Source organism: Acartia tonsa, chromosome 8 (assembly GCF_053477335.1).
Source record: "Acartia tonsa isolate MP-2025a chromosome 8, ASM5347733v1, whole genome shotgun sequence".
In the NCBI taxonomy this organism is placed as follows: domain Eukaryota; kingdom Metazoa; phylum Arthropoda; class Copepoda; order Calanoida; family Acartiidae; genus Acartia; species Acartia tonsa.
This window is the reverse complement of record NC_137267.1, coordinates 15,159,917-15,172,203: the sequence shown is the minus strand read 5'-3', so window position 1 is coordinate 15,172,203 and position 12,287 is coordinate 15,159,917. Positions and strand designations below refer to the sequence as shown.

General features: G+C 30.2%; 1 protein-coding gene across 3 annotated transcripts in view; it reads left to right on the top strand.

The window, feature by feature from the left end:
* Positions 1-11,341, top strand: part of Vps13 (vacuolar protein sorting 13C) — a 134,732-nt gene extending 123,391 nt beyond the window's left edge. For all 3 annotated transcript variants that reach the window (XM_080169195.1, XM_080169194.1, XM_080169193.1), the window contains one exon: positions 9,168-11,341. In XM_080169195.1, the coding sequence (XP_080025321.1) occupies positions 9,168-9,246 (79 nt within the window). In that variant the 3' untranslated portion in view covers positions 9,247-11,341. The remainder of the gene's footprint in view (positions 1-9,167) is intronic.
* The last annotated feature ends 946 nt before the right edge of the window (positions 11,342-12,287 follow it).

Genomic DNA, 12,287 nt, shown 5'->3' with positions numbered 1-12,287 from the left:
AAATTATCAACAACAAAATAACACTTTATAAACCCCTAAATAATCTAATAAGTACTAAACCTTTTTTTGTATATTGAATTCCTTACAAAAAATCTTTAGATACATACAAATAAAATATTAATTTTTCTATATATGAGAAATGCAAAAGTACCTAGGTACATCAGAATGATAAAAGAAATTGGTAAATGTAATTGTTTGCAAAGAGTAAAGAGCTCGTTACTGTTACACAATGACATTTTATCATCGGGAATGCGTTTTTTCTTCAACCTTTCAAAACAGCGAGAATTCACAAAAAAGCGGGAAAATTTTGTATCCCGACTTCATATAAATTTTTTTTTTTTTAATTTTTTAATTTAATTAACAAAAACATGTGTATTTACCCCTCCCTTCCCCTCCCTCAAACAAAATTTAAAGACTCTTAAGTGTCATTCAGAATTTTTACTCCACAACTGAATTTGCAGTCCATTTGATCAAAGACTCAAAGTTTACAAATGGACCTTAAAATAATTTGCTGATGTATTTTTGCAATATTATACCAAACACTCCTACCTACTAACTTTTCTTTTCCACAAATAGAACTGCATTCCCATTGTGTCGAGTCTAAAGAAGATAAATCAGGGATCTAAGGGGATTAAGACAATGTAGGATAAAAACACTTGTTCCCAAAGTTTTACTAACATCAACTTTTATTTATTGGCTTAAAAACTTTAGCTACTTTTTTAGAATCTTTATAATTTTGGTTTTACTAGCAATGTCCTAAAACTTTCACACCAATAGTTTTATATCTACAAAAGTAGTATTGGGGGTATACATTAGTTTATAGTCTAATGTCTTATCCCTTATTATCCCTGGTGATGATGGTTTGGTTTGTTGCCAGTTTACCTTGTTAAAACTTTAATTGATCTATATTGTCATTACTAAATTAAAGTATAAGATAGGGACAAACTCAAAAATATTACCTATCCTTATAGAAAATTAAAAGGATGTCTGTCTGTGTGTGTGTGTGTATGTGTGTGTGTGTGTGTGTACCGACGGATCTTGCTAACCACTGAACCGGTATGAGTTATTCCTTTTTAATGTGCTTGAACTGGCCCTAGTGGCAATACAAATTGTCTCAAACTACTTTAAACCGACTTTGGTCCTAACCCTAAGAAAGAATGGCCAATTAATCAATCCTTTACAACTAAGCTTCTTATATGTCCAGGCAAAGTTTATAAGTATTTTAGGGGAAGGTACCACCACCTTCCCAAAAGAAATAGCCTCTTAAAAAGTATGTGTATTCCGAAAAACTCCTTATTTAGTTAAAGCCTTCAAATATTGGACACTGTTACCTTTTGCTATCTAGCATACATCCTGTTCCTTTATAATAGGTTAAGAAAAGGTTTTATAGTTATATCTAGGTATTTTTGTTTTCTTTTTCGCATGTGCCTCTGTGTTATCATCATTCAAACAATTTATAATGATTCTAAGGCTGGATATTATTATCTTTTTCCATTACATAAGGTTCATCAATTTGTATAAAGGCAATATAATTAAGTAAATAAGGTTTTATTATCTAATGATTATTTGCTGTGTATATATAAAGAAATATTTTTTTTCTTATAGCACAGTATGTGTGTCTTTTTTTCTTATTGAAAAATAGTGCTCATCTAGGGATCTAAAGGGATAAGACAATAGCCGATATATTGATGTACAATTACATCCCCAATTATCATACACAAAATTCCCTCTTCTGTAGATTACAATTACTTATTAAAATGTTTGGACTTGATTAAATCAGCCAATTAAAATTAATTAAAAGTCCTCAAAGTTGTTAAGCTAACGAATAAGAAGACGTATTTGGGGAGTAGTGTATTAAATAGCCCATTGTCGCCTTTCTTCCTGTTCTAACCTGTGTATCCATATGGCCCTCCTTTACAGTGAAAAACAATAACCTACAATAAGCATCAAAAACCTTTTTTTGCGTCTGTGGTTCAAATGAGAAATAATTGAAACCGCCAAAACTTTTAACTTATTTGTATGACCTTTGATCTGACATGCTTTTTCTGCACAGAATAACAAATACATAGATTTATATATTTGTTGTCAGGGAAATTGAATAATTTTCAAAATTTAATTCAAGATACCTAAATCTTTTAAAGTGATGGAGGATTTGGATTTAAAAGTTTAAGGACTTATTAAATATTGATCTGGTTGTAATCTGGAAAATAGGGGACATTATAGGTGAATTTATCAGCTGATATAACATATTAGAAGGGGAATTATTTTTCATCATCAATCTCATTGGGGATTACTTCAATTTAGTGACCATTGCCTTATCCCTGGTACTTGCAGATTCTTTATACGTCTTTCCCCATGACTGTGTTCAATAATAAACATAACTGCAATTACCTTGTATTTAGTAGGTAGTAGTTTTAGAATTTAAAGAAAAAAAAATGTAAAAAGCTCTTGAATAAAAAGTACTATTTTTCTATTGGGAAGAACCATAAAATACTTATTCTTGGGGGGGGGGGGGGGTCACGCTACGTATAGCATATTTCTTACCAAAAATACATGATTAAAATTAAGGAAATAATTATCCATGTCATTGTATAAAAATATGTACTTGCACTCGGGAAGGAAGGGGATATTGGACTGGAAATTATACTAGTACCCAAACATGTTCTCTCATTTCAACATTTATTAACCTTTCGGTTGGTTGGGTTAAATGTAGCATTTTTTCAGGCAATAATTTTCAGAAGGGAAAATTTTGTTATTAATAATTTAGTGTGTACATAATTTTATGGTTTCATAGTCTTATCGTGCAGGGAGGGAGGTGACATTGGACTGTATATTACACTGGTCCCCATAGTTTTATAATAACGTTTTCTTATTCGCTGATTCAACAACTTAGAGGACTTTTATTGATTTTTATTGGTTGGTTCATAAAGTAGAGTGTTCAAGCGGTTCAACAACTAATTAAAATCTACAGAAGGGATAATATTGTGTATCATCATTGGGGATGTACATGAATTTATTATTTCATATTCATATCCTGTGAAATTCCTGACTTGCACTAAACCCCAAGATGAAAGAGACCATTTGTGCACTTTTGACAAGAAGAGGGTTATTTTTGTTTGCAAATGGGAGTTCTGATGGAAAAGAATTATGGCGGTTTCCCCTCAAAGCTCCAATTCGAGCTCAACCTCTCCCCCTTTCATAATTTAGAAATAAATTGAACTTTAAGTAAAAAATTAAGTGAGGGAGGTTTCAGTGCTTGAATTCCACTTTGAGGGAAAACACCAGAGTGGCTACGTTCTATGCTTCTGGATAAGAAAAGTTGGAGTTGTACCATTCTACTCAAAAAGAACTGACCCATTACTTTTTGGATTTTTTGCCATTATGTTTCATTTTACTACAATTTAAATTTCCTAGATCAATTTCTACTATTCACAAAGGTTTTTATAATATCGCATATTATTGCCATAAAAAGTCTTCCTAAACGAGAACTTCTCATTTTTTAAAGAATTTGTTTCTTGAATTTTATTTTAATATAATATGACTTTTCATGGTGTAGTATTGACATTCAAATTTGTTTACAATTTTACTCTGTTTACAGTTTAAAATGAAAGTAAAGAATCTACAACAAAAAAAATAAGTTATCCTTTGTTGAGCTTTGAACTATTTTTTGAGAAAGTTTTTGTGGCAGGTTCCTTATTACTAAACATCTTGCTCTGTTTTTAGGGGAGAAAAATAAATCAAAACCATTCCAAAAAAATTAAGAAACGGAAGCCTAAATATAACCCAGAAAGCTTTGAGAAGATTCTTTAAAATCGAAAAAAAAAATTCGAGCCAGTTGTTAGCGAGATCTTAACGAACGAACTATAAACATATCTTCTTTTTAAAAGCGAAGCTTTTCTATAATTAGGGTCGGTCCGTCCGTACGTCCGTAACGGATAGCTTTTTCTTTAAATTGGCATGTTAGAATTGTCCTATCGATTTCAAACTTTGCATGGTGATTCCTTTAGTAGTTAGGTACGATTTAGAAAGCGTAGCAACTCTATAATCTTTACAAAAATGTCCGTACGTCCATTTTAAACATGTTTTTTTATTTTTTAAATACAAATTTTTATATGATCTAATCATCCGATTGATCTGAATTTTGGTTTACTGATTCCTGGGACAACAAAGTATAATGTTATAGGCGAAGCAACTCTTTAATCAAGTCCTAAAAATGTAAGTATGTCCATAAACACTATCCTTTATCAAGCAGTTTATCAGTGCTTTGCTTTTATGGATGTTGTCATCCTTGTTTAATTGGACAGTAGTAGTGGCATAAAATCTGTGTTCTAGTACTTGGAAAGTATTTTCGGGTATAGTCCCTTTCGTGGCAACGCCTAATAAGGGGCGTTTCGTCGTATTTTGGCAGTAGCTATTTTAGGTTAAGGTTAGGTGATTGCCCCGTAAGGTTAGAGCCCCCGCAGGGTCTAGAAATATGGGTTAAGCTACTTTGAAGTGTGAAACGCCCTTAAGAGGCGTTGCCACGAAAGGGACTATACCAGTATCTTCTTTATAAGATAATATAAAAGTAAGTACAACTACCCAGGCAGGAAGGGTACATTGGAATATAAATTTTACAGATACCTTAATGTTTGTTAACACATTTTTACATTCGTTGGCTCAAAATATAACATTTTTTTTTGTTGATTCAAACTAGCAGTATTCTAACTTTTCAACAAATAATTTTAATCTACAGATTATTTGAATATCATCATTGGGGAAGTATATCAATTTATCGTCAATTGTCTTATCTCTTAAGATCCTTGACCACTGACCACTATCTGATGGCGCAGTAATTAATTCATTTAGATTAATTATACATTTTTTCTGAGTAGCTTTTTTATACTATTAACAAGAATTATCATGTTCATTAAAGTTTTATAGCTATAATATGTTGTTTTTTGAAGTAGCACAGTAACATAAGAATAAGACAAAGGAGATTCCCAATGATGACCAACAAAAGCAACCTATCTTTAGATTAGAATTATTGGTTGGATATTATTAAAAGTTTTAAGCCAAAGAATAAGATAACATGTTATAAAACGTTGTTTACCAGTGTAGATTACAGTCAAATGTTCTCTCCCTCCATTTAAAAATAAAAGTTCTTGCAGATAATGTCAATAAAACACAGTTCTGTCTGATAAATTATAGAATTTTAGAAGTTTAAAACTTATAATTAAATCAATAAACAAGTGGAAAGTAGTTATTCTACGATATATGATACAGCTAATTATAGAGTAGATGCGCTTCTAAAAGATATCTAATTTGCATTATTTTCCTTTTTTTCTTTTAGTATTCATGGATACAGAAAAGTGTTCTTAGAAAATGTTTTAAAATCAGAAAAGGGGGTTGCGTTGGATTGTAAATCATAATCATTTTATCATTTTATTGTTTTTTGTTAAGATTACAATATGAGACCTAACCTTAGTCAACCTATCCTAAAAGAATTTTTTTATTTATTAGTTTGTGTTATGTATGTATTGTATATGTATAAAAATATATAATACATTAGGATTTTGGGTCATAAGATAAGAATATGAGAGTAGACATTTTTACACGCTATATTTGTTGTATACAGTTTAGACTTGGGACTTTTGGGGCGTTTTTGAAATATTATAAAATAAAGAAAAATATTCCTAATGAATAAAAAAAGGGGGGGGGCGTAATGACTAAAACCGTGAGCAAAATGGTCTAAATATTGAGCTAGACACTTGAAACTTGGTACATAAGTTTAGTCCTATAGGTTCTACATCTAAATGGAAATAAATTCAAATATTTTTACTTCTGTAGAATTAGACTACAATTAGGAAATGAAACATTTTGACTATCAACTTAATGAACCAAACCTATCATAATTCATGAAAGTCCCCAAATTAGTTAAACCAACGAATAAGAAAACTTTTAGTACCAGCGTAATTAACAGCCAAATTTAGTATTTCATATTTTCTTTCTAGATTATTTTTCCTTTGAATAAATGTTTTCTTGTTGTTAATAAAAAAGTAAATAGTTGTGAGAAATGATATATTAATATTATTCATCTTTTATTTTTTTCTATTAAAAGTTAATACGACTTTTATTTGTTATTATTATGATAAATAATAATATACGTATTTTTAGTTAACATCATTGCTTCTCCCCTAGTCTCTTTGGTTTACTAATAAATAATCGCATTTGGAGAAATTAGCATGGAAGACAACATTAATATGCAACGCTTTTCGAATGAAATGGCCAGACAAATGAACATTTACAAATATAGAGTAACAACGCATTAAATTATCCCAAAAATTTTAACATAATTAAATTTTGAGACTTGATGTAGAAAGAGAAGCTTCTTTACACCATTGGATCTGATAGGACAGACTTACAGACGGACAAACCCTAAGTGTAGAAAACTTTAAATCCAAATTATTGTACAACTGCGGGATATATGGCAATGAAAAAGTTTTATATGTCATGTAATTTTTAAAGTTTTCATGTTTATATTTTGAAAATGCAGATTTGTAGTGGCGTAGCTACTCTTTAATAGGGATAAGTATTATGTACATACGTCCATTTGCAGTTAATTTAATTGACTATTATTTCCATGTTTGTTGATTCGATGGATATGTTATTACTTGGATTTCACACCAGATTTTCATGTTCTCTAATAAAGTGAAACTTGCACTACAGCCCCTCCTTTCCTGCTGGATGAACGAACTGACCACTGAGTAAGTTCCTTGTTAGCAAGTTTCCCCTGACTTGATATCCACGTATATTATGTATCCTTTGTTGGTTATTTCTTTTATTTATTGCATACCAAAAATTAATTATTCACTACACATAGTTACTGCGCTACTGTTTCCTTGCTTTTATGATTGTATTCGAAAATATTTTTAATTTTCTGGCACTTTTTATGAATCCACAACAATACAATGAAAGTTTTTCTCCAATGTTTCAAAAAATTCTTGGCAAGATCCTTCTATAATCTAACCAATAGCCTACTCATTTTACCAATTTTAGTCTACAGTTGGGGTATTGTTGTTTGTCATCGAATTTACATCAATGTTTTTTCATATCCCGTAAGATCCTAAAAAGGGATCTGATCCAAATATGTAAAGTTAATATAAATGTTTGTCTTTATATTTATGCAACCAAACTATAGGTAGGGATGCATCTTTTATATGCTAGCCTTAGAATAAAAACGGATAGAATAACATAACCATCCTAGCTCAATGCTATGGTTGTCTGAATGGTAAAAGGTTATGCTGTCTGAATATGATAATAAACAAACATGGTAACAAACGTAATATTTTTCCTGCTATACCAAATTTAAATTGGCGAAAATTTATGTAAACTAAAAAAATCAGGTATAGTCCCTTTCGTGACATCGCACCTTAAGGGGCGATACTTCGTATTTTTCACAGTAGGTTTTCTCCTATTTCTAGCCCCTGCGGGGGGCTCTAACCCTGCGGAGCCAATTACCTAACCCTGTGGGGCAATCACCTAACCTAACCTAAAATAACCTAAAAAAAGCCATTTTAAAAATACGACAAATCGCCCCTTAAGGTGCGATGTCACGAAAGGGACTATTCCCAAAAAATCTTACTTTATGCATTTTAAGGCCTCCCAGACAAAGTTCCTGCTATTTAAAATAGTCTGAATGAGGGGCGGGGAGGCGGAGTTACTTTTCCTAGCACCGTTTGCTAGCATTTAGTAATTATCTAGGATAAAAATAAGCAACTTGGTACTTCATCTTTAGTAATATTTTGTATGATTTGTATTTCTGCTCATAAGAATAGAGTTACATTGTTATTTTTCATAACAAGCGTAATATGCGATGCAAAAGTTTTAACGCTTGTCGGGACAACTTGTTTATAATTAATGGTTTCAAATTATAATACAAAATATTCCTGTATTATTTTTAAATATTGTTCTTTAGTTTGTTGATATAGGTAATTAGCAGAGAAACTCTAAAAATATCCAGAATTTTTTTTACACTAATAAGTAGAAAACGTGTTTTTTTTTAAACTTAGGATACCAGTAAAGTCACCAGTCCAATGTCCTCTCCCCCTTCTAACAAGTTTAGTGGGTCTTAGTTTGAAATATTTGAGGCTAAATTTAAAGTTTCGCTGCTCTTGAAAGTTAATTACTTGTTGATATTAGGTTTTGCCAAATGGATATATAATATATTAACAAGGGAAAATTTTTCGTCAATATAGGTTGCTAAAATGGACCTCATGTATTGGTCATTTACTTCATCAGTAGGAGGGGAGGGAATTGGGCAAATGGGCTTGATGGATAAGGGTAACGTTATTTTAGCCAACTTGGAGAATCACTTTATTAGAGTACATAAAAATCTGGTGCAACATCCAAGTAAGGGGGGGGGGTTTTAATGCAACTATCTCGTAATCAGTGATTAAATGGCACTTAGAATTCGAATTTGCATCTGAAATTTGGCATGAATAATCCTTGGTAGGTCTATTTTCCCTAAATCGAACAAAAAGTTGTAAAAATAACGGTTAACGGCTGACGGCTCAGCCGTTTTGCCAATTTTTGTCAATATTAAGAGCATATTAGTCACGAAACCTAGCTCCACATAATACTATTTATCGCTCAAAAACCTTATCAAACGGTTCTAGCCGGTAGCTGTTGGTACTAGAAATTTAAAAAATGGTCATTGCTATCATTTAACATGAATTAAACCAAAAAAATGTTTTAAAAAGTTGATTCCTACGTAATTAATGATGAATTTGCCTTGAAAATAGGCAAAAAGCGGCTAAACGGCTGAGCCGCCAGCCGTTACTTTTACAACTTTTTGTTCGGTTTAGGGAAAATAGACCTACCAAGGATTACTCATGATTATGAAATATTTCAGATCGAAATTCGAATTCTAAGTGCCATTTAATCACTGATTACGAGATGGTTGCATTAAAAAACCCCCCCTTACAAATCGATTTTTAGCATAGATTGAAAATTGGGGGTGGCTCAGCCACCACTCCCTCCTTCCTTCTAGAAGCCTCTAAGTATGGCCACTAGTATTTTAAAAAGTAAAACTAAACGAAACGGGAAAAAATTGTGATCACTTAGTAAAAGCTTGAATGCAATTCATGGAAATACCCCTTTAGAAATTATGTTTGTTTTTATTTCAGAAAGTGCAACAACAACTTTGAGTCCATCTTCACGGACATGATTGTCAGCAAGAACAAGTTAGCAATGGAAAGCTGGTAAACCACCTATCCCAGGACCAACAACCTGAAACCATGACAAATGTGAAACTGTATTCCCCTTCAATCGCTTATCCCTCCCCATTACCCAAATTTATACTTTATACTTTTATCCCTGAAAGACCCAAAGAGGCATTTTCAGTCCATTTTTTCAACAACCAGACCATAAACGATTTAATTATATAAAGAAAAAAGTATCTATTTATTTCAAATTAGCAAAAACAATATTTAAAAAATCTTCCGAATATCTAATTTTTTTTAAATTGTGAAGTATATATGTAAAAAAAAAATGTAGTAACTGTACCTAAAATCTTTATATCAATTTGAAACATTTGTAAGCAAAAAAACGTCAAAAAACATAATCAGGGTCCCAGAAAAAAAAACAAAGCATTTTGATGAAACTAATTTTTGAATTTTGTATATTGGCTTCTTTTTTTTGAAAATAGAAAATTTAATAAAATTCCTTCTGTATCGGAAAATTGATGTAATTTAATATGTAAATATGTTATCAATATATATATAGGTATATATTTTGCCATAATAAATTCTTTCAGGTTTTTCTCAAAGAGGAAGGGGACAATGGACTTGAAAAGATATTTCTCCTCCCCCCAAATTTATAAACACGACATATAATAAAATTAGAGCGCCCAGGAACTTTAGTAAGATGATTATCATTTTTAATGTGGAAGTACAATGTGTCCCATCTCTTTTCACAAATTATTTTAAAGGGCAAATTTGTTCTTCATAATTGGGGGTTAATATTATTTATCCTTTATTGTCCAATCCCTTAAAGTCCCCCGGGTTTTTCATGGATTTTTTCCCAACAGAATTATTGATTAAAAGGAGGAAGACTTTTCTACCATATGTGCAGAAATTAATTTACAATATCTTATTTTTAAGTGTTTTGGAACATTTTTACTTTTTTCTTAAATATGTCATGTTAAAATATCATAATGTAAAAAAATATTAATGGATTTTGTGACTGAAGAAAACTATTTTGCTTTTAGATTTTAAGCAAAGAATTTTTCAAAGATTTTTGATAAAATTATTTGAAGATTTTTAAAGAATTATTTTGATTAAAACGATTGTTAATTTTGTTTAGGTTCAATATCACTGTTTTGTCATGCAAGTTAGTTTTCTTAAACATTTTAAAAGCATAAGAATATTTAACATTTTTTGTATTATAATTATTTAAATGATGTAGCATTTAGATTTCACTTTTGATTCTCGTACTTAGTACTCATATTTCTGTTCATGATAATATAGAAATCACTATTTATTCAAATGATTTATTATTTATTCATTTATTTTCATGCTTATAATGTTTATATGTTGACATTTTCATGTTTTCTTAAGCGTAAAGTACTTTTGCCAATTTACATATATGTAATGATAATTCAGTCTATACTAGCAGTTTCATAAAGAATAAAGGGGTAGTTGCATGAAGTGCATTTCAGAAAATGATTTCAAGCATAAGATTCAAGTATTCTATCAAACATATATAATTTTGTATTACAATAAATAACAAACAATTAGACATCACTAATTATTCGTGATGCTGTTTTGTGAAAATAAGCTAGTTTTATGGATTCCATATATCGCAAGAACACGATTTTTAAGTCTTGTTTTTTTTAAACTACATGGTAGAAAATTGAGATTCTTTCAATTAAATGCCCTATAAATGTAGTTTAAATCATTAAACAGAAAAAATATGCAGTTCATTAAATTCAAGTTTAAATGCATTACGTGCAACTACCAATTTAGGATTTCTTTAAGTATTTCTTTAAGATTCGTGGTATTTTATATATATATAAAATGAAGCCAATGGAAATAAAAAAAGGCACAAAAAAAACAATCATGTATTCATTTTTTGCTATCTTGATATCTTTGCTATCAAATGGTATCTAATAGATGCCTATAATTATAAAAATCTAAAAAATCATATATTAATAAAATTAGAGCTTTTAACAAATTATCTTCCCAAGGCTTTTCAATATAAGATTGTGTACATTTTCTATATGTATGTAAAAATGTAAAATTTTGTGTAAAAATATTTTTTTCCGTGTTAATTTTTCAGAAATATATTATAAAAATATTAACCCGAAATTTTCATATTAACATCTTTATTTTGTGTTTGTAAGAATTGTCCTATCAATTTCATACTTTGTATGAGGATTACCAGAATAATTAGGTATAATCGTGAAGCGAAGAATCTCTATTATAACCGTTGTCGGAAAGTCTGTTAGTATATTGAATTGGTAAGTTTTTGCTCTTTTGATAATTTTAAATAATTTCATTATCTAAGTTGACTTTTCAGGGAAGAAGCGGACTTTATGCTGTTTAGTAAACTAGCCCCCAAAGTCTTATGATAACATTTTCTATTCGTTGGCTTAACAATCGTGAGAACTTTTAATGAATTTTGATTGGTTTGTTCATTTAGTTGAGTGTCTAAATGTTTAAACCACTAATTGTAATCACAGGATGGGTAATTTTGTGAATCATCATGGAGGATTTACATCAATTTATCGGTATTTGTCTTATCTCTTTAGATTAAACCTATTTGTATACATAGCTTTTGGTAATAACAGATTAAAACAAAAAAGATACATAATTTAGCTGCTATTCTACTCGATATAAAATTTTTCCTTTTTTCATAATTTCTTTTTATATGCTTTACGACTTCTATTTGAATAAGCTATACAAATAGATTATACCAGATTTATTCTATGTTAAGAGCAAACATTTTTTACTACAACTTTGTTCGTTGATAAATATTGGATTTAATCCACCCCCTGGTTTCCTATTTTTGTAACAAATTTACCCTCTGAAAATCTGTTAAACCATAGGTTTAGATTTTTGAGTGGATGGAAATTAAGCGCAAAATTTGAAATATATACCTTTCTTGTAATTAACCTTCCCCCCCCCAAAAAAAAAAAAAATCAACATCAACCGCTACTTTGTACATAACTGTCCTAGTTCTTCTACAATTGGTTTTCTATGCAAATGGATGAGTTGAATAAAAATGATGTGCTATCATTTCTGCTT